At 37.3% G+C, this 27,262-nt stretch overlaps 1 protein-coding gene across 1 annotated transcript; it reads right to left on the bottom strand.

The window, feature by feature from the left end:
• Positions 1-4,491: 4,491 nt before the first annotated feature.
• On the bottom strand, positions 4,492-26,649 carry IREB2 (iron responsive element binding protein 2). The gene is made up of 21 exons (XM_026855966.1): positions 26,562-26,649; positions 23,202-23,367; positions 21,839-21,976; positions 19,605-19,826; positions 17,873-17,942; positions 16,517-16,700; positions 15,880-16,019; positions 14,979-15,150; positions 13,554-13,654; positions 12,968-13,084; positions 11,641-11,800; positions 10,628-10,763; positions 9,842-9,926; positions 9,074-9,230; positions 8,673-8,797; positions 8,277-8,381; positions 7,863-8,005; positions 6,597-6,744; positions 6,386-6,508; positions 5,550-5,735; positions 4,492-4,901 (listed from the first exon to the last, which is right to left on the bottom strand). Exons 2-21 carry the CDS (start codon positions 23,282-23,284, stop codon positions 4,791-4,793), a joined length of 2,706 nt encoding a protein of 901 aa, XP_026711767.1. The 5' UTR covers positions 23,285-23,367; positions 26,562-26,649; the 3' UTR covers positions 4,492-4,790.
• Between the last annotated feature and the right edge of the window lie 613 nt (positions 26,650-27,262).

Raw genomic sequence — 27,262 nt, forward strand, 5'->3', positions numbered from 1 at the left:
CCGCCCCGCTCGCCCGGGCTGCGCACCGAGCAAGGCACCATTTTATCGCTGTTTACAAACAGCCCGAGAGAGAAGGGAACGGACAGCTTCCTGCCAGAAAGCGGAACCAGCGGTGGGAGCACTTTAAAGCCCACTATCAGGAGAAACAGATTTATACTTGTTTTGTTTAAATCCTTTTATCAGCACACAAGAGCAAAACCTTTACCAGCTGTTTTGACCGAAGATCATTTACCTGTAACAAACCTGAGACATCTTTCTCGGGACATCCTTTAGACAATACCAGAGTTCAGACTGGGAACACCTGTCCAGTTTTGGAGAATTTTAGACTTAAAATTATTACAAACGTCAATTCCGCACACACACACTAACCTTTAAGAGATAGATAGATATATATATATATATAGATATATATATATATCTTCTGAATTCCTAATGTAAAAAAAATATATCTCTGCAATATTTGAGGTCCTACTAAAATGGAATTAGGAATCCAAGGAAAATAATTAGGAAAGACCTACTAAAGTTAAAAAAATTAGTAAATCTGGGTTTTAAGTAAACCAGTTATTGGGAACTCTCCCAATATTTCAGTGTTACTTGTAATATTAAGGATATTAAATTGAAAAGATTTTAATCCAATAAGAAATTAAGGGAAACTACTTCCCAAAAAAAACCAAATTCCTTGGGACTTTTTTACTCCCAATTTCAAACACTTATTACCAAAGTAATTGAGCAATTGGCAAGTATTTTTACGAACTTCATTCTGCCCCTCCCAGCCCCCCAGAAATCACAGAAGCAAGTTTAAGAGAGCTTCAGAAAACATTTGGGGTTCCCTCTCCCAATTTGAGACTGACTGAAGGTTTAGCTTACTGGAATGGCATTCTTACTACATCTGTGACTAAGATACAGGTTACAGAAAAATCAGAATATAGTCATTCCCTCTGTAAAGAAAATTGCAATGCCTTTTGCAAAGGTGTACCTCGATACTTGTGCCTTCGTTTCCAGACAGTAGTGCCAAGACTTAAGACCTCTAGAGTTCTGTGCTGCTCCTGCCTGCCCAATATTCTGGTGGGAAGCACACCGCAGTTGTGAGGCAATGCAGAGGACTAAGGTTGTACTTCAGCCTCTCTTATCTGTAAGATAAGACTTGAATAATTTAGCATCTCTGCATTGGATACAAGTCCAACACCTCTTCTGAAAGGGAGTCTTCAGGGGTGGGTCAGTGTCAGAACCTCCAAATCACTTTTGAAGATCTTGTCAGAGCTGTAAGCTTTATGTGCCACAACCATAACCTTGGTCAAGTGCTTGCTTTAATATAGGATTTGATCTAGATTCTAAATTAGGATTTTTCCTGAAGAAAAAAAAATGGGTTATTCAAAACATTTGATATAGTTATAATATTCAGACTAGTATCTGAAGCTCAGCTAGCACAGAAAACCTCTTTCTACACCAACTAAACATGCTCTGGAAGCCCACATGAGACACTCCTAATGAGAAAATGAAACATGCATAATTATACCCTTTTCCTTATTCACCCCACCCTTCCATACGTACTTACAGTACCATTTTAAGTGTATGACAAAATCTATTCAAAATAGTTGGTGACATACAAGAAATGTGATACAATTTTCTTTATTAAAAATAATTTACAGCATCGGTAACATTTTATGCACAATTATCATCAACTGAACTTGAGATATATCTATACAATACTTAACTGAACTTAAAACTTACACTGTTCTGTTGGCTTTAAACAGTAGACACTGATTTGCAGTTGCTTAAATATGATTAATATACATAGTTTCATATCCTTATACTTAAGGTGTAAAATGTATAAACATCAACACTATCCCAAAGCTGGGAGGGGGGGGGAGGAAGAGGGGCACAAGGAGAGAAAACATTTAGAAAAATTTAAAGAGATTCTTCCCCCAAATCAAAAAGGAGAAGCCTAGGTTAAATACATCTAACACACTGAGTCACTTCTTCAGAAAGGTACATTTCCTCCTATGCTTTAAGATGCCGTAAAGAGGTCTAATAGAGCAATGGTTTTGTGTGTGATCACAGCAGTGTCCTGCCGCTGCCAGGAAGCGGATGTCCCTCTTGCCCATCTGAAGCTCCTGGATCCCCACAGCGTGGCCAAAGTCACATGTTGTCCCTCTGCCACTGGCTGGAACTGGGCTGTAGGACGTTCCCTACTGCATGAGGGACAGGGGGCAGGCACATGACCATGGATCATCGGGCAAGTGCTCTCTTCACCGGCAGGCCACTGCCACGGGAGAAGCAGGGGGTGGGGTGATGCGGTGGTGTTCCTCACAGCACCCACCACCTTTAAAGGCAGGAGTCACTCTGCCCAGCTCAAAGATGCTGTTGACTTCAGAGTAATTCGGGCTGGACCTGCTGCAGCAACCATAGCAGGAGCCTGAAGTTGAATAGCAGCTGTGCCAAAGCACAGCTCAAAAGCTGTCTTTCATTGATTTTTAAGACCTAGGAATACACCAGAATTAAAAGTAGTTGCTATGGTAACAAAACCCATCGTGTCTCTTAAGAGATGATGAGCTTTATCGGTGACAACTTACAGATAAGTCATATCCCTTGAAATTGCACTTAACATCACAGTACTGGTTTACCTTGACACAGCTTGGATCACTGTCTCCGTCTGAAGCACTAGAGGTGGGGGGGCAGACTGTGTTCTGCTCAAGCATTAGCAGTTACAAAAGTTTTAAAAAGTCTTGGAGTTGTGGTTTTACTTATCATATGCATGAGGCATCATTATGTGCCAGCACTAAATTCCTATTTGCTCCCCAATAATGAATCATGCATTTTCTTGAACTAAATCAAGAATATACCTTTGAGCTGGGAAAAAAAATCGTACTAGACACTGTTGTACAATAAGTAAGATCTGCTCAATAATTCTGGAATAAAATTAGTAAAAAGTGTACCACAGAACAGAAGCTCATTCAGCAGTCAGTTGAATATAGTATTCAAAACCGCATTGATTTATCACCCATGTCAATGGTGGGAGGCACCAGAAGGGTTTTTATATTGACTAAAAGTAAACCACAACAAAACTAGTGAAATATAAAACCAGATCATACAGAATTTCAAACTTCCAAGGACTCTGCCCAATAAAATAAAAAAATGCATATCAAATTTACACCAGGGAAGTCAAATTAATTTGGCATTTCAACTGCCAAACAATTGTATATTGTAATGATAAAATTATGCCAGGGAGCATTTTTTTTTCTTAAAGGAATGTCAGAAGCATACAAGTTAAAGATTTGAACAGTGCACCTGTTAGTTTGCAAGTCAACTAGCTTAGTGTCTGGTTATAAATTGAAAGCACATGTAGTATAGCTAATATAGTCCTCTTGAAAGGTTTGAAATATTTAAGACAATGTTTATCAAGAGCAAAAAGCCTTAAATCAAAATCTTGACAGTTTATAGGCAAGTTATTGCAGGTTTGTTCTCCAAAATAAATTAATCTCTGTACGAACTGTAATCAGTATTATGAAGCTTTTCAAGATAAAGGAGCACAGAAATAGCATCTTGAAGCTGAAGACTCACTTGCACAGATTAGAGGCTATCAATGCTTAGTTAAGTGGTAAAACAAGCACTTTTGCAGATACTCTGCATCTTCTGTTAATATTAAATATGGAACAGGGTTTTTACCATCAATGTGCTGACAAGTTTATGGAAGTTGCAATGCGTAAGAGCCAGATTTGTTCAGTATTCTGGGATCTTCAGCAGGGAAATTTGATGGTTGTTTGGAAGAGCTGTAAACTAACAGCATATTGGAAAGCATTAAAAGGCAGGCTAGCTACCTCAGCTATTTAACGTTAGACAAGTATGACTTAGCAGGCACAGGTCATATTTAAAGCAGAGGAATTTAAACAGTCCTAATAAATGTTTTTAAAGATTTGTAAAGGTTAAAATACTAAGGGGAGGTACTTTGTCTAGTGATATTGCAGACAGTACAGTAAAAACTGATGTCATAAATGACAAACTGCATCATTTGAAGTAGATATGCTAAACTTCAATTGAAGGACACTGGAGCTTGCCAAAAAGCTTGGGTGCTACACTTCAACTGCATGAACAAAATAATTGTGAGCATTTTTTAAAATGCAGAGATGCTTCCCATACTTCTAAGCACACAGTATTTCATAACATGAGCAGTTTTAAATTTGGATCCAGATGAAATAGAACCCCATAATAAAGTTAAGAAAGTCATGATCTGCTATACAGGACACCATAGGCCTCATGTGGACTGCCTTCTGTTCAGCCCATAACCCAAAGAACAAGAAATTCAAAACTGAACATCTGTTTTAAGCTCTGAATGCAAAAAAACAAAAAAAAATTCTGTTTGTCCTTTAACATTCCATACCATCTGCTGCCCTTAAACCAACAAACAGCAGTACACAGATTTACAAGTGCAAAAACCGAGTGAAAACAACTGTGGAAAATCTTCTTACATAATAATCTTCAGCACAATCAATGTCAGATTTCGGATAGTTTATTTACAAAATGGTCTGATAAAACATCCCCTCCATACTTACAGCTCTCTGCCACAATACACATGTTGATTTTAGCAATGTTTAATAGCACCATTAGAATATTATTTAAAATCAGGAAGGATCTTGTTGCAGTTACAATGATTCACAATCTTTTACATCCATGGACGAAGTAACTTTGAGCACACTAGGACTGTTTGCAGTTCCACAGTACAGATTCCTGGGTTCACACAAGGCATTTTCAGAATTACCAGTTATGCAAGATACCCATAGAGTCAGTAGCTACTATAAGAATCTTCGAGCCACAAAGTTTAGACTTCCACCATATTTGTATAAAGTTATCTCCATATCGTTTTCAAACAAGGCAATCACGCTGAATACTTTTCCAGTGCTTGTCTTCAAAACAAAAGCAAAAAAAAAAAAAAAAAAAAAAGAGACACCAATTAAGAGTTTTGCTTCCACTTCCCCTTGCTTATTCTCAGTTAACATTCTAACACCAAGTTTCATTGAACACATTGAACCTGCTTATCTGCTACTGCAGATCCGACAGACTGCTGGGAACGGAATGAAGGCTTATTTTACTGCATAGTTCAGCTCTAGCTGGGAGCATGCTAACTACCTATTGATAACAAAGAAAGAGTCATTTCCCTAAGAGGGCATAAAGTGTGTTCTTAGGGGCACATGGTTCCTTTACACAGAACAGAAAGCTGAAGCCTCCAAGTCACACCCTTGTCTTTAAAAGAGCCTGAAGAGACACAACTCAGATTCTACCCTAGTACAGCATCCATGAGAGGGAAAACAATGCCCAAAAGAACAATCAAGAATTTCAGGCTGCATAATAGTTACATAAAAAGAACATTTCTATATGTACTTTGGGAAACTTCAATAGCCATGACAAACTTAAGGTAAGACTGTAAGCTTACTTTCAAAGAGAATTAAGTTTTGGGTTTTTCCTGCTTTCAATCATCAGGATTAACTTTCTTTCCTGTGCTTTCAATTGTCAGCACATTCAATAGAGGAATTTAACAAAAATTGCAAAGATACCTTAATATCCAAAGTCATTCCGGGCGACAGCTCTGGAGGAAACAATATAGAAAATTGTTCTCTGCCAGTGAGACCCAAAGTACTTGGATTTTCACCAGGAAGAAACTGAAGTGGAGCTATGCCAATTCCAATCAACTGACTTCTATGAACCTTCTCATAGCTTTCGGCTAGGACAGCTTTAACACCCTGCAACAAGACAAGTTTTGTATTTCAGTAGTCAAAGTGAAATGCAAAAGTAAACTTCAATTAGATAAATGTCCAAAACCTTGCAATTCAAACTGAAGAGTAAAGAGAGTACTTTGTAAGAGTCTTGGTAAGTAAGCAGGTAACATCTTTTAGCTTTACAGCTAGCTGAAAGCAAATAAGCCAGAGCAGGCCCATAGAGTATGAAATGGAGTTTTCTAACAGGCAGTGACCATGCTGTAGTTAGCAGGCAGAAAATCCCAGACTGAATGTAGCTGCTTCCATTACTCCACATGAATAAATGGCTGACTCAGAATATGTTCTGAGTATTAATGAAAATTAGTCTCCAACAGCTAGATATCTAATACCCCACAGAGACCAGAGGTCAGCACTAGGTTAAGTTCTAATTTATCTCAAAGTCTGGAGTCTGAGATGGTAAGGTATATAATTGGGAAATTCAGATTTATCCTGACTAGTGATTCTCTTCTATGAAGATTCTAGCAAAGAAATTATTGAGAAGTCTTTGAAAACAAAATGTGGTATTATATTCGACTAAGTTTCTAAACATATTGATGCCCAAAACTAAACAATGTTTTTAGGCATTTGCAGAAAGAACAAGAATACAACCCCAAAACCAAACAAGGTAGCAGTACCAGTAAAAAAGGCCCTTTTGCAGCCCAGTCTCTTGAGCTACCCAGTCCATACTTCTTTCCTGCAAGAATAATTACAGGTGTGCCTTCTCTCTGGTACAGTTCTGCTGCTTCAAACACATCTAGCTGTGGAATAACAAAGTGAAATAGTTTGAGCAAGTTCTAAATCCACATCACCACTGCAGAGTAGCTATGCAAACAAATGTATTCTTACTGTTTGTCCTGATGGAAAGTGAATTGTTTTAGGAGCTGGTTTTCCTATGAACTTATTCAGAAGCTTGATATTTGCAAAGGTACCTCTTGTCATCACAGCATCATTACCTCTTCGAGCTCCGTAAGAGTTGAATTCACGAGGTGTAAGTCTAGAATAAAAGTAGTATTTAAAAGGGAATCAGTTATTTTTAAATTACCTGGTTTCAAACAGTATTATGATTTTATAGTAATTACTGCAGCATCTCTGTTTCCACTGCAAGATGTAAAGAACTATTCAACGTAATTATTATAAATCATGAACAAAATGTGTATATCATTGCTAGATTATTCATGAGAAAAGTTGCAGTTTTAAATTAATTTTCTATGACTTTTATAGTAAGTGCTATGAGCATTACAGTACTTCATTACGGAGAGACTGTTCTAGGAAACAAGCCTGTTCACTAATCCTCTTACTTCTACCAATGTACTTATTAACAAGTATTGTACCAAAATGAGAGCTTTTCTCATAAATCAAACTACCACCCTGGGATGAAAGGCCTGTTAATTCCTTCTTTCTCATAATACTACTTATTCAGACCAAATAGTTCGAAAGAACAGTCCACACCACAGGCTGTTTTATCTTGCTTCACTGACACTGTAATAACAATAGACCTTTGCAGTATAATGCAACAATATCATTTCCAAACTCTTCAGCAGAGGTGTGACACTGCATAGCTCAGCACTGCATAGTGCTCTCTGTCTTTTCATAATTTCAGCAGAGCTGAAAAACACCCACTAACTGCTGCAGGATGCTGACTGATGCAGAGGTAAGTCAGAGCACTAAACCCATTAAAAAAATAAGTAGCCTAGTTTTATGAAACTACATATGTTTTTGATGTGTTCTGTGCATCTGACTTCTTGAGGCCAGTGACAGTGACTACCCTCACATTAACAGAAGACCAGTCCCCTGCTTTGTAAATCAGTGAATTATTTGTGCTTTGGCATGCATTTAGCAGCAGATGTTACTGTAACAACAGCTATGAGAATGAGTTCTTTTAAGAGTTTGTCTCAGCTGTTTGTTGTAACCTTAGAGACTGAAAGAAATATGATTACTGGGACTGCAAGACAGGTAATTACTTAGAAACACCAGTTGCTGTGTTATATCCACGTATGATCTCCACTTTATGCAGACAGGTATTTATAAAGGAAAGCCACAATGCTGATCAATTATGTGGCAAGTGAAGCAGTCCTCTGATACAATTAAAGCTGTTTAATATGAAAATCTTACCCTTTGTTAGTCAGATACTTAGCAGCAGCACTACTCCTTGCAATGCTTCCAGCAGGGGATATGTGATCTGTTGTTACAGAATCTCCCAGATAGAGCAAGACATGGGCATTTTCAATTGGTTGTGGTGAAACCGGTTCTTTGGCCTAAGAGGGAGTAGTCAGGGAGGGAACAAAACAACAAAAACTAAGAAACACCTTTTTCTTCCAAGACCCTTAGACATAAACCACATCTGCAACATACAAAGCCACGCTGATGTACAGGCTCCCCTCATTTCAGAGATACAAACAGTATTCAAGACTGAGAAATACTAGTGATAATCAAATTTGTTCCTTAAACATTGAAGTTTTAATGGAATAGCTATTCCTTTATTTAAATGCAACGCATATAATCTGGTGCACAGATCCATGTACTTACAAGTTTATCAAAAAAGGAAGGACATCTAATATAAGTAGATTTTAAATCCCAGGGAAATAAAGTTGACTCAGGTGCTTCCAGTAAATTCCATCGTTTGTTTCCTTTCTACAAGAAAAAATTTTAACCAAAAATAACAAGAGAAATTGGTTTATGATCGGCTTACATTCTGAAACCAAAGACTTACTGGCAATTTTCTTTTTAATTTTTATTACATACTACAAGTTACCTCATTTGATATTACTTAAGAATCACTATTTAATACAAGTATCCATCTCAGTTAAGTCCTCATTGACAGTAATGGAAATAACTTATAAGTCAATCACATTCAACTGGAAGATACTATAAAGCTAAAATAAAATGCAATATTTAAGTTAGAACAAAAAAGACCATTCTTACCTCCATTTTTTCTTTCAATTCCTTAAACATGGATGATATCACACACTCTTCCTCCACTGTGTGAAGTTCTTTTCGGGTGGGCCAAATATCTCGTAAGTAAATACTTTTGCCATTAAAGCCAGTGCCTGAGGAAGATTTTAAACAGAATAGTAATTTTGAAGAATAACATATTGTATTTTATATTAGAATATGAATGTGTAAATATTCAGGTCTTCAGAGATGGTACAAGATAGGCAAAAAATTGCATCAGTTAAGTGGATACTTTGCTTTAGCTACAAGCAACACCAAATATGACTGTGGTTTCTCTTCAAATACACCGTTTTATATACTGAAATGCACGTGAAGAAACTCTTCTATGTATGCATTAGATGCAGAAATAGAAGATGTAAGGAAATACTTACCCAAAGGCTCAGTTTCGAAGTCTATTCTAACAGTGCCTGCAATAGCATAAGCAACTACTAGTGGTGGTGAAGCAAGGTAGTTGGCACGGACACAGTCACAGAGACGTCCTTCAAAGTTCTTTGTTCCAGACAATACTCCACAGGCAATTATATCACCCTGAAAGGCAGACCCATATATATTTTTCTAGGACTCTGTGGTACTGCAACAGCTTGTGCTATTTTTCGTTGACTAAGTCAGCTGTGCTTTTAGCATTCCACTTCAAATATTTATTCTAACAAACACTTCAATTTAAAGGCATTTTGCTCTCTCCCACTACCCTTCCTCCTTCTTCTCCTTTTCACTCTTGACGCTCTGATGTATTCACCAGTCACTTCAGTGAACTCCTGCCTTTTATTTCTTTTATTTTTTTTCTGCTTCACAGGAGAAAAATGCTGCAGCTGTTTAGACACTGCTGGTTAAATTCACTCAAGCACAACGGCTCTTTAAAGCACTCCTCTTATTCAGGAAACAATCTACATGTTGCCTCCTCCATAAGATTAGATCCTATGTAGTTATCTTGTAATTTATATCTGTATGCTACTAATACTATTATATTTATTTTATGTAGCAATAAATTACCACAGTCTCCCTCTGACATGCACATATGCAAAAATGTCACACAAAGTCCAAACCAACAATAAAGCATATTTTGCACAGATTACTGTATTTCTTGATGGCTAACTAGGTGAGAACTGTATTTCTGTATTGAACAAGCTGTAGAGCTTTACCTGTTTTATTGCATTCCTGATGGCTTCTGGCAAGGGGGCAGTGTTTCCAACACAGGTTGAACACCCGTAACCAACAACCTCAAACCTACATTGGAAAAAATCAAGTAACACATTAAATTATTACAAGCAATTTGTTAGCAAACAGCTTTTCCTTTTATTAGCTATGAAGACTTTTTCCTTTGGCAATTAGACTTTTTAGGAAATGAACAGCAGACACTACATCTCACTGATGTAAGCAGGAAGATACAAGCTAACATTTGTGTAATTGATCAAAGTAGAGTCAAATAAAGTATTTCAAGATGGTGTTAGTTCTATACGTAATGGCAAAGCAAAAGTGGTAATATCCCTCACAGAGCACAACTGAGCACTGTTACAGAATTATGAACATAATCTGATTGTTATTGCTACGGAGCAATCAAAAGCATGCTAAACAACCCACGACAGCAGCAATGTTAAGAAAAGACTAACACAGTGTCCTGGTAAATTTACATCCCTCTTCCACTTTTAAAATATATAAACAAGTGCATCCTGTCCTGTAAGACAGTTACAGTTAAGCAGATAGCTACTGAAAAAACAGAGCTCAGATGAGACAGAGATCTACACACATTAAGTTGTAAGGTGAGAATAAAATGGAGTAGAACAACTTAAGTCAGCAAGTATTTAAAGTGACAATCTAGTAAACTAAGAATTAGCCTAAAATGAACAGCAACCATGTTTATCAATTTGTATAAAAACCCAGCCTACTATTTTCCTAAAATGACAAGTGAATTAGGAGTCACAACTTACCCAAGCTTACTGAGGTATGGTAATACTCCACTTGAACTGAGGTAATGTGTAACCATTCCACTGCCTGGTGATAAACTTGTTCTTATGTAGGGCTTAACTGCTAGGCCAGCTTCAACAGCTTTCTTGGCCAGGAGTCCTACCAAAAGAAAAAAAAAAAAAAAGGAAAAAAGAGAGACATCTTATGTTTTACATATCCCTCAAAAGAACGTCTGTACAATGCTACCTTAGTTAAAATAAGAATTAAAAAGAAAATGAGGAGACCTTCAGTTTATTAAGTTATTAAAGCCGCTACTCGCCTGAATGAAGTTTCTTAAATCATAACAATACTATTCAGGTTTTTGTTCCCATTCCTATAAAGTAGATGGCCATTTTCTTCTCTAAGAAAAAAAATCTCATTCCCATGTTCTAGCTGACGATGCAAATCTATTTATTCTCCTTCTGATACAGGCCACAGCCCCAGAGTGAAGCTTGCCTTGGCCACAGAGGACCTCAAAAGAGGACAGCAAGGTCTGACAGAGGATTAGCTGTTCTGGGAAAGTTGTATGCAGCTTGCGAAGGTACAGCACACACTCCTTAACTGGCCACTAAAGCACCCAACAGTTGTTCAGCTATATGGATTTTCTTTCCAGACTTTGCAGCTAACCATAGTTCAAGCTACCATCATCCAGGCTGGAGTCAAAGCTAAAGCCCACCTCCTGCATCAACTGTGTCACTATGTGCATCCATCTGAAGAGAGCCCTAAAACTGGTTACCTGTTGAAATGCTACCAAATGCAAGTATTTTGTAATTACTATTATAAATACTGTTTTATGACACGAACTTTGTGATTGTATTATTGAAAAGTAACTTTCATTATATAATCTCCAGAACATATAACAAGTTTAAGGCTAAAATCTTAGAGTTTCAAACCTTTAGGTCAAGTCATTATAGAGAACTATAAAGGTGAAGGTCGAGGCTGTGTCAACATGGGAACACTACTAAGATCAAGTTAGTTGTCACTAGTCACAACATACCTGCAGCAAGCATGACAGATGGATTACAATTATTTGTACAGCTGATTACTGCAGCAATGACAATGCAGCCATGAGAGAGCTTGTATTCATTTCCTTCATACTGAACAGGTACAACATCATTCTGTTTCTCAGCTGCAATCTGAAACCCTTTAACACCAGACTAGATGACAAAAACACGTTAGCAGTTATTATAGTACACAAAGTATGACATCGCAGCAAGAGCAAGTGAATCCTCATTTTAAAATACTCAGCTGTCCCATTAGGAACTCTTAAACAGATTTTAAAAGCAGCCCTCAGTTTGAGCCTCTCTCCATGTATACAGTGGTCTCATCCTTCTTTCTTCATAACTGCTTTAATTTTGCACCAGTTATGAACAAATGCCAGTCAAACGACAGCTGATCTCACACTCATTTCCTGCTATACATGAAAGAACAACCCCTTAAAAAGTACATGTCTGATTCTGTACAATACTTGTTTCCGAATTAGAAGCATACCCAAGAATTTAATTGGAAGATAACTAAAAGCAGACTATGTCAATTAACATTTCACACCCTCCAGCTCTTCAGCACTCTGTCATCCTCCAGAGGTGCTTTTCAACCTCAGCCAATCTGTGATCCATGATTGCCCTCTCCAGCACAACTGATCATTCTGTATTAAACACCTCCTTACAAGCCACAAATGCTAAAACCAACAGAAAGAATGTTTACAGTGTCTAACTGTGTATGTTTCTAATACTGCTGCTGGTCTTCAACTTTAATGATAAACACTAAAAATGAAGATGCATTCCTGTATTAGCTGCATTCTTAGATACCTATGCATATTCCTAACCAAAATCATCACCCTAAGAATAAAACCATTTCCTCTATGAAGTCAAATTAAGCAAATGATTTTTACTTGCAGCTAAGAACCCAGAACACTAATTAGCTGCAAATCTTGAAAGTCTTTCTGCATCTGCTTTAAGACACGATGAGTTTTCTTTTCTTATGGTAATTCTGTTTTGGAAATCAGTTAAATACAGCTGTGTAAAAAAACCTCGGAAAACGAGAAAACGTTTCCCAAGCTTACACTATTTATTACTTAAAAGTTTTTCCCCCCGAGCAATCTAAACTGGGAATTTAAGGATTTTTTGGAAGCTCATGTTGCTAACACACCTATGATTTACTAGCTACCCTCAGGACACTTCTCAAGGAAGAAAAGAGTATCACTGAATAAACTGTTTATACAGTAATAAGGAGGGCTCAGCAGGTATGCAAGAAATAAGTAAAGTAAAATTTATTCATATAGATTATAGGAAGTACCTTCTGAAGAGTACATCAGCCATACAAACCTTTTCATTTAAGCAGGCTTGGAAGTCACTTTTCATGTTATTAACAGCCACTCTGTCTTGGGACCTCTTGGGGCCACTGACATATGGAATTATAGAACTTAGACTAATTTGCACTACCTAAAAAAAATAAACAGAGAAAAAGCATGCATTATCGATCCCAGCCCATCATTACATTGCATATACTCTTGAGATATCCAGGACCTATTTTGTTTAAAGCTTGAATGTTCGAGACATTAAAAACTCTGGGCTTCCGTTTTCAAGAATTCCCACTGTAAGAAGCTATTCATCTTACTCAAAGCATTTTAATATTCTCCCTAACTTTTCTCCCATCCATAAGAATTACCAGATCACTCAGAAGCAGCAGGAATTCAGGATCTGTTAGCTGACAAGAACATTATCATACTTCCCTTCTTTCCCCCATGCCCTCTATATTTTGCAAACATACTCAACTTCTCAAAGTTATGAGTTAATAAATGCAACTTGTATTGAAGCAATGAAAATTACAGTGGGAGACAAAATTGTTAAATCAGGAGTAGTTATTTATTATGAGAATCAAACACACAGAAACAAGTCATTTCAAGCATACCTGGGAATACTCAGGTTCTCTGGAAGAACTCTCATCGTTTCTAAATAACTTCACAGCTTTAAGATATGCTTCCATGACCTCAAGCTTGGCCTTGTCAAAACCTTAGGAAGGTTATTTCAAACATGAGAAAAGTGACATTAAAAGAATAAATAAAAACACACAATTCTCAGAAATTAAGACTGTTTTAAGCATATCACCTAAATTACTTTGTTTCAAGGCACACCACTTTCATACATCAACCTCCAGGAGCTATTCAAGAATGATAGATGAATTAAAATACTTTTTTTTTCTTTTAAATTGGCTTAACTTTCCTTCTTATATCAAGGAACAAAAGAAGCTGTTCCACACTAGCAGCTGTAACTCTAATTGAATTTACAGATTTGTCCCTGAAGCCCATAAAGCTTCCCTCTGTTAAGATTTACTTGCTTAATACAGATCATGTGCTTAGTTGATAATAGCCAGTATTGCTGGCTACTGTTAGAAAATGTTTCATTTGCTCTGCATTGACCAGACAAACTATGTTTTTATTAAATGACAAATGTTAAACTCATATTTAAAACTGACTGATTTCAGTTTCAGAAGGGCTTACTAATGTGAATGAGCTTTTTTTGATATGTTACCCAGTGACTTTCTCTATTTACAGTAGCTTGATAAGGAACTGACATCCTTCTAGCTTAGCTTGAAATTAATGCTCTTCAAAAGGAAAAAAAATCTTAATGAAAAAAATCAGAAACATGTTATGGTTTGTTTTGCAGTTTCACTTATTTCTAGTAATCACTTTAGATTTTGAAGGGAATCTACAGCGGATTAAGGGATTTATTTCATATCAATAAGACTTATATTTTGAAAAGTATATGGAATACAAGCGGGAATTTTCTTAATACTTTTCTTTTAAATGTTTACATAGGCCTTCAAAAACAAGGACATTGGATGTTGAAAAATAACATGACATTAGTAAATAAGATATTAGACAAATGAACCAGACAGGATGCAAACTTCAAGTGCAAGTCAGCTACCCACATGCCAGTGTTGTGCATACAGGAACTACCACCTCGCTTAAATACAGGGGATACACTGAGACAAAAGAGGCCGCAAGAAAACATCCGTGCCAATAAAGCAGGTAAATAACTGACCCAAATGCCACATACTAAGCATCCCACAAAACTAGCCAACAATAAATACATATGGTACAATTTTTGTGGTAGGTATTACTCAGATGCATGAGATCCTACAGAATAAAAGTTGTAGCCAAGTATATCCCATGACACAGCCTGTTACTCTACAGAAGAATTTTATACATTAAAATCACAGCAGAACTCGGCAGAAAACAACTCTTTAAGAACTATGGAGTTTAAGCAAAAAAAACTTATTGCCACGTAGTTAAAACACTATTACAATAAATCACTATTTTAATTTCATCTTTACCTGTATGCTTTAAGTGCTTCAGTGTCACATTATCAACAGGGAAAAAGCTCAGAATAGCACCATATTCAGGACACATATTTGCTATTGTGGTTCGGTCTGCTACAGACAGCTGGGAAACTCCACTCCCAAAAAACTCAACAAATTTTCCAGCAACATCAGCTTGCTTAAGATGCTGTTTAAAAGAACACACAACAAGGTGTTATGGTAAGAGGTACAATGCAAGCAATGTTTTGTTGCAACAATTCAAAATCTGCAAGTCAAACATTTAAAACAGCACCCCTAACATACTGGGTTCTAAAAATCTACACTGGAAATTGGCAGAATAAAAACACCCCTCCATCTGCAACAGAGTTCTTCACATTTCCTAGTCAGGAACAGATACAACACTTCTTGAGGCATCATGCCAGAAAGAAGAATGTATTTTCAAAGCCATCGCAGCTCTTCAGTGCTTTGATGCTAGCTCTTCCCCTGCTACTACAACAGTGACAGTTTGTGCCACCCTGGCAAAACCCTATGTTCAGAAAATATCTTCTTGAGTTTTACCAGCTTACAACCACAGACAGAACTTGTGGAATTCAGAACAAAAAGGGTATCCAGAAAAAGTTTCTGAGCTAAAGAAGCCTACATGCTGCCAGCAGGAAAAAAAAAAAAAAAAACATACTTTTAATTATCTTTCAGTGAAAGAAGGCCTGTAAATAAACCACTAGGGAGGGAAGAGAAAAAAACCCACTACTTTGGAGGACTAATAAATAAAAAATGGTTTGAAATTATTTGTATCTTTCTGCACTGCCACGATTAAAAGTATAGTAAAAATATTCCCAGCATTTAATTCAGTTCTCAAACATCACTGGTAGAACTTGCAACAAACTTTGCTTTATTTGCAAAGACATCAAACTCTTACCTTTGTAATGCTTACAACAATATCTATGGATGTGGCAAGGGGGCTGGCTGTGCCTGTCAGTTCACACCCAACCACCTCAGGCAAGGTGAGAGTCACTGGCATCCCCAGCATCACTGCTTCTGTTTCAATCCCCCCAACACCTGCAAGAATAGTATTAGGTTGCTTTTCATCAGCTTAAGTAACTGACACTAAATATATTGAGATCCTAAAATCTAATAAAACCCTTTCTATTAAGCCTAAAGACTACAGCAAGAAACGTAAAAGTCCTCTGTTAAATATTTGTACATGAAAAATAAAATCAAGCAAGACTACTGCTGACGTCACACTTTAGTCAACCAAGAAGTATTTCATGCCTGAAATTGGCTTTCCAAGAGAAAAGAAACCTTCAGATGGATTTTACACTGTGTTACAAACATAACTTATTTGAGTACCAATTGGGTTTTGGCTATTTTCTCTTTAAATTACAAAAAGCAGTTTCTCAAGGGAAAGAAATGAGATTAGATAAAACCAGTCTGAAGAATAATTCCAGAGAGTTTGTTATGCTTGAGATAGAAATATCCAGTGGGAAGAAAGTATTTCTCAGTAATGTTTTAGTATGCCTTTTGAAGTGCTATCAAGTTATTCTTAGCATACTTACCCCAGCCCAAGATACCCAAGCCATTTACCATGGTTGTATGAGAATCTGTGCCAACCACGCTATCTGGATAGAGGAAATCTTTAACTTCAAACACAACTCTTGACAAATATTCCAAGTTCACTTGGTGCGCCATTCCAGTCTCGGGTGGAATTACAGAAATATTCTTGAAAACCTTGGAACTCCACTGTAATTTTTCCAAAATGAGGAAAAAAAGAAGAGTTGCATTTTTAAAAAGGTATATTCAATTCCTAGAACATAACCGAAAAGACACAACTAACATACAATAAAACAGTACTTGCTATTTATGCTAGTGGCTTTTGCTCATTTGTCAGAGGTACATGATCCCCTTGGATTCTACACATTCTTAATCAAAATCATTCATTCAATTCCTGTTGAAAGCTGAATCAATAATTCATACCTATCTTTCAAAAGCAGGGCTGCGTAAATCTCTTGCCTTCCAGTTCACACAACTGATCTGAAGCACAGCTAACACTAGTATTTAGAAACAGAACCTAATCACTTCTATTTACAGCAGAATTTAGGTTATACACTCCTGGATGAGACTGAAGATGCAATTTAGAGAAGTGTTTTGCTACATGCAAACTCAGGATGCTAAAATTTAAAAGAGCTGACATGGAAACTTGTAACAAGATTCAACCTGGATGTTTCCCTTTTTAATAATGTAAAAGCTAATCTGCAACTTTAAGAAACCTCCTGGTCTACCTGTATGGAAAGATTTTTAGATCTCTGCATTGGATTCCTAAACCATGTTAAACTGGTGGATGAGGATCAAATAGCAACGTTGCAGATCCCTGGCTAACAACAAAGCTGCTGATGTTCACCACACAAGACTTCAATTAAAAACAAGGTTAGCAGCACTGCTGCCTAGTTTGAGAGCAGCAATGTCTCGATATGGGTTTCTGGTCAACACTTCTAACCTCAGTAAGGTTTGTAAAAGAAGCATGGATAAATAATGAACCTTTTAACCAGAAACTCACTGCAACCTAAGACACTGAGCTCATTAAAAAGCCTAATGCTTCATAAATACCTACTTTGTCCATGCCCTTCACACTGACAAGAACCAAATCAGTCTAAACTTTAAGTGAGAATTAGAAAAAATATATCCCCTTTAAGTGATGCTTAGATTTCAAACTTCCACTGCCTAACAATTTTTAAAGTCACAAACTGTGTTATTAGCCAATTTTCAGTTCCCATATTAAATTCAGATTTGAGAGTCTGACATTTACAAATGATTACATTTCATTTATCATCTAAACCTGAACACTGGTAGACAAATGGAGCAAGCTCTTAAAACAACCAAAACACAACACAAGCTTCACACGTACAGAAACATACCTTAAAAAATTGAAGCCTCTCTCTATTTCTGCCAAATTCCATCTCTTGATTTTTCAATACTGTCTCAGGCCTAGGAAGATACCAAGATACAAGCACTGTCATAATTTATTTCTAATTACAGAAGAACAAGTTATTTTTGCTTGTTCGATGAAAGACTCATTTAAGCCTGCAGAACAATTTGAAGTAGATATTAGAACAAAGGTAATTCCTCCCTTGCAGCAAGCTTTCTGTAAACAGTGATAAAAAACTGATTTCATCTGTGCTGCTCTTGAGAACATGTTTATTCTAGGTACAGTTTGCCTAAAGCATTTGATCTCAAAAATACTAATTTTAAGAGCTCTATTCCAAGCATGTACTGCAATCCACAGCAGCTTTTTTTCAGTAATCAGTAGTCTTAACACAGGTTGCACACCTCAAAATTCAATAAAGAACAAAGATGTTCACTAGTTCACATAAAAACACTCTGTGTTCAATACTAGCCCTTTAGCAACTCAGTAGAACATCATGGCAACTGTAACTATTGTCCATTTCTGTATTTTTTTCCTCCAAGCCACCATTTTTTTTCTTCAGAAGTACTCACGAGTACAGTCTCAAAATGAACCATCTTTTCTTACCAAGTGTTATTTATCAAGATACTGATACTCATTATAAAGGAGTAATCCACAATTTAAGAGGAACAACCTCTGCTTTGAGAAGGCAGACAAAGAAGGGAGCACACTTGCTTTGTACCAGGAAGTCCTCAGTTTTCTAGACGTGTATTTTACACCACGACCCTTCCCTTTTCTTCTCTGTAGTGCCAGAAGGTTAGCAGCTACACTGCTTTGCAAAGCCCGGAGGGACAGTCATCATTCACACTGCAGCTTAATAAATACCACTGCTGTTTTGCTGCCAGAAACATCAATATTGCTGAAAACATAACTAATTCTGCATTCCTACACCTGTACTGAGCAGGAATATTTGCATATCTATAAAAAAATTAACAAGACCATCAGCATCGTACCACTGTGGGATACAGATCTGATCAGCTTTTAAATTCTACACCTGTCTGGCACAGGAAAATAGGGAACTGAACAGATCAGACAAAAGAGGTGACAGCTGAAAGAGGAGAATGATTACATGTAATTGTCATAGATGGAATGGTACGCAATGATCTGTTCATAATATTGAAAATCTGGAAGAGGCAAATAGATTAAGTTCCCATGGGCCATTACATACAGGCAGGATATTCATTGAATTTTGACTCCGTGACAGATGGACTGTGATTCTGCAGAAGCTGGGGGATGATGGATAGGGTAGTTCTTAGTTCATCTTTAAGAGCCAGAGACTTTTGAAAAGTTCTCACAGAAAAACTGAAATTTACTTTTAGAAATAAGTCAATGCTTCACCGATTTATTCATTGAGGTTTACTTTGTAACATACAGAGGACTACTCTTATGCTTTGTCGTCCTTATAAAGGGAAGTCTCTAAATTTCATTTTAAAATCACAGCCGTGAGTCACAGTTGGCCATCTGCACTGTGTTTAGTAAAGCCCTTCTTGTAAAAATAAAGATTTGTTGTAGACTAATTCAGATCTGCTATATCAGACCACCTTCTAGATGAAGCCTGTCTGTGGCACGTGTGAAGATGAGTACAGAAGGCTGTCTGGAAATAAGGTAGATTAACTGTAAACTGTCATAGGCAGTGTTTAACAACACAGAAGGGTAAAACAATTCAAAAAAGGAAGCTTTCATACTCAGGCACCGGCTGCAGATGGAAAGGACAGAGGATAGGTGTGTTCTCAATCTGCGCAGAAAATTGTCCTGAGTGGCGACCAGAATCTCCAGTGCTACACGGCCCCTTGCAGCCAGTTTGCCCCCTACAAGGCAGCTTCCGAGGCTGTGCCTTGAGTGGAGAAAGCTTTGCCATCGGCTTCTGCGGATCACCACCTCCAGGGTTTGGAGCATTCTGTATTGCACTGTAACATTAAATAGAAGATTAACTTAGACATTAGGAATTTTGCCTTTTTTGTTTTTTTGCAATCCCTTCAACAGATTATAAAATATTGTCTGAAAAAAAGTTATTTTACTACAACCTTGTTGCAAAGTACACTACCACTGGAAAAGCTTAGTTAAGTAATGTAGCATGGTAATAAGTGAACAGAACTGGACTGTCTAAAACATTAACATCACATAAACAACTTTTATTAGTTCACAACAGACCAGAATCTTTATAAACAACATTGCAAAGGCTAAACATGGGGTTTTGAACTTGGAAAGTGTGGGTAGAGCCTCATGTAAGTGGCAGACTGACCGAACATGTTTATTTAAGACAGTGCTGCACATGTTCTGTTAAATCCACAGAAGAATGATTACAGACGAAGCTTTCTCAAGGAAAGAAACATAACCTTATTACTTAATTAGGCTTTTTATACAAATTCTCAAAGGCTCAGATAAATTTTATACACTATTAAAGTCAGTCAGAAGACATAGAAGTTGTGGGGTTTTTTTTTAAAAAAAATAAAGTCCATATAGCATGCTACACTCTATTTGCACAACATTCAGTCTTCTCATGACAGCAAAGAAAGCTTGTTGTGAAAAATGAATGATTTTTTACCTCACAATATTTACCAAATCAGGAATTTGTAATTAAAGCCACTGCTTTCTTCTGCTTCAGTAACAGAGAAAGATACTTAGTTATCGAATTACAGGATATTCCATGGCCTCGGAGAATACCTTGTCTAAATCCCAACTTAGTCCAGAAGCCTCTGATCAGCAGGAGATGGAAGCTATATGAAAGCAGCACAAACCATCCCATAGCAAAGGGTTTCTTATCATAGGCCAGCAGCTGCTGAGAACCTGTAATCTTTCCAAAAGTGAAACTACAGAAGCTGGATTTATCATTACAAAGCAGCATGCTGAGACCTCTTGCCAACACGTGGTCTTTCTGATAATTTTAGGCTAGCCTAATTGCAGTGAAATCAGCTGTCCCTCCAGACACAAGAATGGACAGACCACAAAAGCGAAAACAAAGCACATGCAACACAACAAATCATTTGTAGCTTCTGACTCTTCACCCTTCTACTACTAACCAAACTGAAATCCTGTATGTATTTGGAATGTCTACAGAAACGACTCACACCCATGTCCATTTGACCACAGGCTTCTTCCCCCATGAACTTTTAAAATTCCCAAAGAGCTTGAAAAATTTACACAATTCTGCATGAGTCTGAAAGGCTCCATGATGGAGGAGCAGGGGAGAAGATGGAAGGGAGCTGCATTATTTTCCGTTTACTTCAGCAAACACCAAATAAAACGTGTGGTTTTCCTCTTCTGTGGTATTATATTTCTGGCAAAAGGCAGCCCCAGGCTGTTTTCATCACATTATTGCCTCCCAGAAAAGGAGAGCCATGCTGCTAGTTTTCCAGTCCCGATACTTTTCCAGACTCCTAGAAGCACACTTCTCTCTGCAAATATATGCAATTTTAATTTGTTGTAAAATCCAGGCCCATAAAAAAAAAATCAGTTGTAAGCTATGGGCTGAAATGACAGTCTTTCAATATATCCAGTAGCATTACAAGCTGTTTCTCTGGACCTGTGACAAAGCAGTCACATTTTTTTTTTTTTTTAAAAAAACGGGTTTAACAGTAAAAGCAGGGCAAAGTAAAATTACAAACTCCCTCTGCCTCATTCTGTTTAAGACATACTATTTTCTAGTAACCAAGACAGACCCAGTTATTTCTGCAATATCTTACGCAGAATTTGAGTTGTCAGTCAGCTTCATCTATAACCCCTCACAGTCATTCTTTCTCTCCTTCAAGAGTTATTCTATCCATTTTTATCCAGCCCTCTTTCAGATACCATCAGGTCTAATTTCAGGGATCCACACATGACAAATCATTTGATGGGACAGTACCAAGACCAGAGTGAATCCATACTTCAGTGTCAGACGAAAACATATGGCTCATCAAAAAAAAGTAAGGTACATTACCATTTGCTGAAATCAATCTGCAGAGAATGGTCAACAGTGAGATCAGTTGGGCAGGCAGGATTGACTTTCACAGGATCTCCTCCAGCACTCCTCACAGCTTCCCTCATGGCAGCAAAATCCACCATTGCTGGAATTCCACTATCAGACAGAAAAACAAAATAGTACAGCAACATGTGACATTAGCTCACTAAAATATACAAACTTCTTTTAAATCTTATTTAACTCTAGATCTACCTAAGCTCTATTTCAGGTAACAAACCCCTATTCTATTGTCTAAATTTTAAAGATCTTGAAACATTTTCAGAAGTTAATGGAGTTGGTACTCATTCACAACAGCATGTTTGAAGATAACATACCAAACAAAAATATAGAAACATCTCAAACACAACAGTTACATTTCTCTTTTGTCTTGCTATGCTTCTGAACTGTGATGGTACTTTACTACCAAATTACTTTTTCGGTTATTACCTTTACAATAGAACCTTGCTATGCAAACAATGCTGGTGTTTTACATTTGAACACCTTCACATGTATTATTACTCTTCTTGTAGAGCCAGCCATTTCTGAAGCAAGCAATAGCTTGCTTTAAATAGTTTATTGAACAGCAACAAGAATATTTTTGTAAAAGGCTATTACATAGATAACTGAAGTACAAAACTGAGAGGAGGACAGTTTATGTTATATTTATGTAACACAGTACTACACAAATCTTCCTGACTCTGCTTGGTAAGCAGAAGTGACCTCATTTTTATTAATATCACAATTCCTCTTTTTAATTATCTCACTTCTTAATAGATATATAGTTAATGAGTCAGCAAAACAGCTTAAATTTAATATTTGCCAATTGGTGAAGAACTGCCCTTTTAGCTATTCCATACAGATCACAGAGAAAGTTACGATATTAAGATACTACTTTTTAAATATATGTATTATTCATAGATTCAATTGTATTACATATACTGTGGAGTAAGCAGTATTTAATCTTCGGTTATCTCAAGCAAGAATTCCATGTATTTCAGTGAACTGCCAGCCACCTGGCTACAGCCAAAATGTCAGCACTTGCATGCGTGTTTTGGCTCTTATCCTGTGAAGTGTTCCTTGTAGGCCTGCAGCTTCAGCCTCAACAATTTGCAGCAAAACCAGGGCACCCTACGAAGAACTCCTATCCTTGCACCACATGGAATTACCATGCAGAATCTGCTGGATAGCAGAAGCAGTGCACAGGTTTCTTTTCCAAGAAAGATATACTTCAGTATCAAAAAACTGGGTGCTATTTACTTTTAAGCCAAAGAATTGTACATACAACTCTGAGTTTACACAGATTACTTCAGTGGTTTTGGCGTGCACACACACACACACTTACGTAAAGTCTTGAAGAACAACTCTGGCAGGACAGAAGGGCACTTCAACATTATTCTGTTTTGTTTTCCAGTCTAAGATGTTCATAGCATCTGTTTCTTTCACTAAGAAGCCATCGCAGTTACGGATACTGGATTCAAACAACACTCGTATGGAATAAGGCAGAGTATCTAGGGTAAAGCAAAGTTACTGACTTAATTAGTGCAACACCTCCAGCTTACACAAGTTTTTTTTAAAAAAGACAATCTCCCAAAGAATTCCCCTTTGCTAGGAACTGGCAGGATGAGGGCTACAGCAGCCGCCTTCTCCAGCTGCCTTTGGGATTGATCTCCATTACACAATATGGAACAGTGAGTTGCATAACATACACAAGGCAGAAGATGAGTTATCCTAGGGGATCTAAATGGAAGACACCCATGGTTGGGCCACTCTGTGTTAAGACAGGGACACTTGAGAAGGTAAGGTATGCTATGCTGGCAGGAGAGGTGCAAGCAATCTAGAGCTGGGATTACTGATCAGAGTTGGTGAAAAGCAGTAACAATTCGAATACCCCAAAATATTTTTTAACTGTAAATGTGACATTTTTATTACTTGAAACATCAAGCCAAAACCATCCAATGCCAGAATATTTCAAAACAGTGACATGAAGACCAGAAACTATTCTGCCATGTGCCCTAAAATTAAATACATTTAATAAAATATAAACAAGAATGACATTTCACTAAATACAACTTTAGTTAGTTCGTTACCGATCTGGATTAAGGTATTGACCAGAAGCAGCTTTGTGGCACAAAAATGAGAATGAAAAAAGTGGGAGGAGAAAAAAGCAGCAGATGTCACTATTCACGGCAAGCAAACAAAAAAGTCGACTAATTCACATTTCTCCCCAGACCCCATTATTTTCAGCACCATTCGAGCAGGCAAATGACTGAGAACAGTGACACATATAAAAAAGTTAGATGGAGGAAGAGGGTGAAACAAGTAATTTCAGGCTTTAAAAAAAGTTAGATTTGGTGGTCTCAACCTGATCCAGTGGTTTGTCTACAAACTATTAATATAGGATTTGCTGACTCTATTCTCATTGTGTGTGTCTCAGATACTATCCGTTTTTGTCTAATTAGCCAAGTAACTCAATGTAGGAATGTCATCAAAACCACGTCTAATTAGCTGTAATGGCACCACTTACTTAAAAGCCAAGTTAGAAAAAGGAAATTGTTTTGCCTTTTCTTGGATTACAAGTAATACACAGCATATCCTTATAGCAAAACCTAACTGCCCAATGGGCTGCTCAGCAGCCACCAGCTATGGAGAAGCAACTGCTCTCTATCAGGCACTGGAAAGCTCCTGTCTGCAATACTGTGTAAAGTTTTGGGCCTCCCAGGATACAGGAGCTCATGAAATGAGACCACATCCAACAAAGGGCCTTCTAAGATAGTTGTGGGCCTGCTGTACCAGACACACAGGAGCAGCTGGGAGACCTGGGTTTGCCCACCCTGAGAAGAGCTAAGGGAGTTAACTGTAGTCATCCACAACCTAATAGGAACTGCAGAGAAGGTGAGGCTTGACTTCTCAGAAGTGCACAGTGAAAGGACAAAAAAAGTCACAAGGTGCAGGAAGGGACACTGTGATTGGATACAAGGAACAAGAAGTTCATGGGGAGGGTGGTTAAGCACAGGATCCAGTGAGGTGGTGGAATCTCCATCCTCACAGGTTTGCAGAGCTCAGTTGAGAAAGACTCTCCAAGTCAGCACTAGTCCCAGTAACAAGTAGACTAGATCTCCAGACGCACTCTCTGCCCTAAATCATCCTGAGCTCTTTCTAGCTTCTGTTTTCCCCATAACTGAAAACTAAAATACTAGAAAATCAGATTCAACCTATCATATTGGCAAATAAGTCAATTAACATTTACATTAGTAATCTAATTAAACAGGCACTTATTGTCAGTTTATAGTCAGAAGCCCCAAGGCAGAGGGCAAACAGGAAAACCCCAAAATTAATGTTCCAGCAACACATGCAATAAGCAATTCAGATGCTGGATTTGCTATCAGTGCTGTCCCACACTGTATCTAAATTGTATTTAATATCTTGCCAATATATATTGCATATGAAGCTTCCAGTCTCTGTACAGAAGTTTCGATTTGGTCTGTTTAGACTCCTCCCAGTATCTTCAGGAATATCTGCTGCTGCTCCAAGTGTTATTGCACACCTTAGCAGAAAGCAGTATTTTTATGTTATGTCAGTTTATATTTCTACTGCTGTCACAAGGCTTTTCAAAAAAATGCTACAGAACTGACTGGTTTTATTACTACAACACTACTGCTTCTTCCTGGACAAAGCCACAAACAGAAACATTCTACCTCCTTCTTACATGCTTATCTGAAAAATTAACTTCATTATTACAAGTAGTAGAAATTTGCAAGAGCACACAGCCATTGCACAAAAGTTTCAGCAGCCCTTGTGCACTAGCTTCCCTCTCTCTTCCCTTGAAGCAACAGGGAAGTAATTACTGCTGTCAAATATGGGTTTAAAGTGAAATATTCACTGGTAATTTTTTAGTTAAGAAACACAACACATTCTGTGAATACAAGAGAGTAATTCAGACCTTGCAAAACTGGAAAAAAAACCACAAATACCTTTAATATGTACCTCAGGTAAGTATTTTAGGAGTTTAACATGAAAGCAAAGCAAAACTAATGAAAGTATATTTTGATTATCTACCAGAGTAAAGCCTATTCTAGCTGACACTAATCTATAGCTCTCTCCATCTGATGTATCCTCTCCCCCATCACATGGACACACACTTTTTATTTTTCAAAAGGCACCCAGACACAAAGACCCAGTAAAAGTCTTTTTGGCACGCACCACTTTGTGTTGTATCACATACTAATGACATGCTGAGATTAAGCAATTGCATGAATATCACAAAACCTTATCTTTCTGCAGCAATTGCAGCAGAAGCTATGTTCCAGTAAACACACAATTACCAACTATCTGAAGTTGCTGGTAAGGTGAAAGTAGAACACCAAGAAGCAGTACAAAGTTATAGTGAAAACTATATTTATTTTTTAAATACTACACAGGAGTTCTCTGTCACTTCATTTTTCCCAGAAATTATTCTGATTTGGAGTACTGCTGAAAACACCAGCAACACCTATACGTTCTTCCTTACTGAAAAAAAGCTACATGAAGTATTACCCCCTTCAGCTTCAAAAAGCAGTAATACATTGGAAAATGAGAAGCTTCCAAATACACCTATTATGAATTCACAATATATGACTGGATCTCCCAACATCTTACAGCAGTAAGAGGTGCACGTTTACTGCTGGTACCATCCTAATTACAAACAACTAAAAAGTATCATTACCATACTTGGCGCCTCCAAGCTTTGAGACATTGTAGAACTTCTTTTGTGGATAGTTTCCCAATGCTTCAATTACGGGCTGGTAAGGGCTTCCTGGGGAAAAAAAAAAAAAAAAGTTACAGCCATAGAAGAATGGAAGGTTTGAGCACTGATAGAGGACTCTTAAGAACAGTTTTATTTCTGATTTTACCAGAAAGAATGTTCCTTCGGACTGTAAGTAAATCACAATATGGAAATGTTCCTAAATGGTTTGAGACATCAAATGATGAAGATAGGTGACTAAAATGAATTTTAAAAGTATCCGTAATACTTTTTATATACAGGTCATGCAAGTAATCAGCACAGTCACACGCCTGAATACGTTTGACCTTTATTGTCTCAGTTTACCATCTACATAACAGGATAAATGCACCTCACTAACTCAGATAAGAGATACAGGTTTTAACGTAGAAGAAATCATAAAGCATTAAGTATCAGACTAATGACAAACAAACAAGAGACAAAAATAAACCTCATAACAGCAATTAGGTGGAGAAAATAAATAACTTAAGAAGTAACGGTTCACAAAAAGAACGCTTTAATTCAATTGCTAGCAAACTAAAGGGACAGTGCCAATGATATACTCCCTCAGGCCTAAAGAACTTCATCTAGTACGAGTTTAAGGAAATAAAATCTAGATTACAAACAGTGGGGAAAATGGTGTT

This window comes from Athene cunicularia (genome assembly GCF_003259725.1).
Source record: "Athene cunicularia isolate RWA chromosome 10 unlocalized genomic scaffold, athCun1 chr10_part1, whole genome shotgun sequence".
NCBI lineage: Eukaryota > Metazoa > Chordata > Aves > Strigiformes > Strigidae > Athene > Athene cunicularia.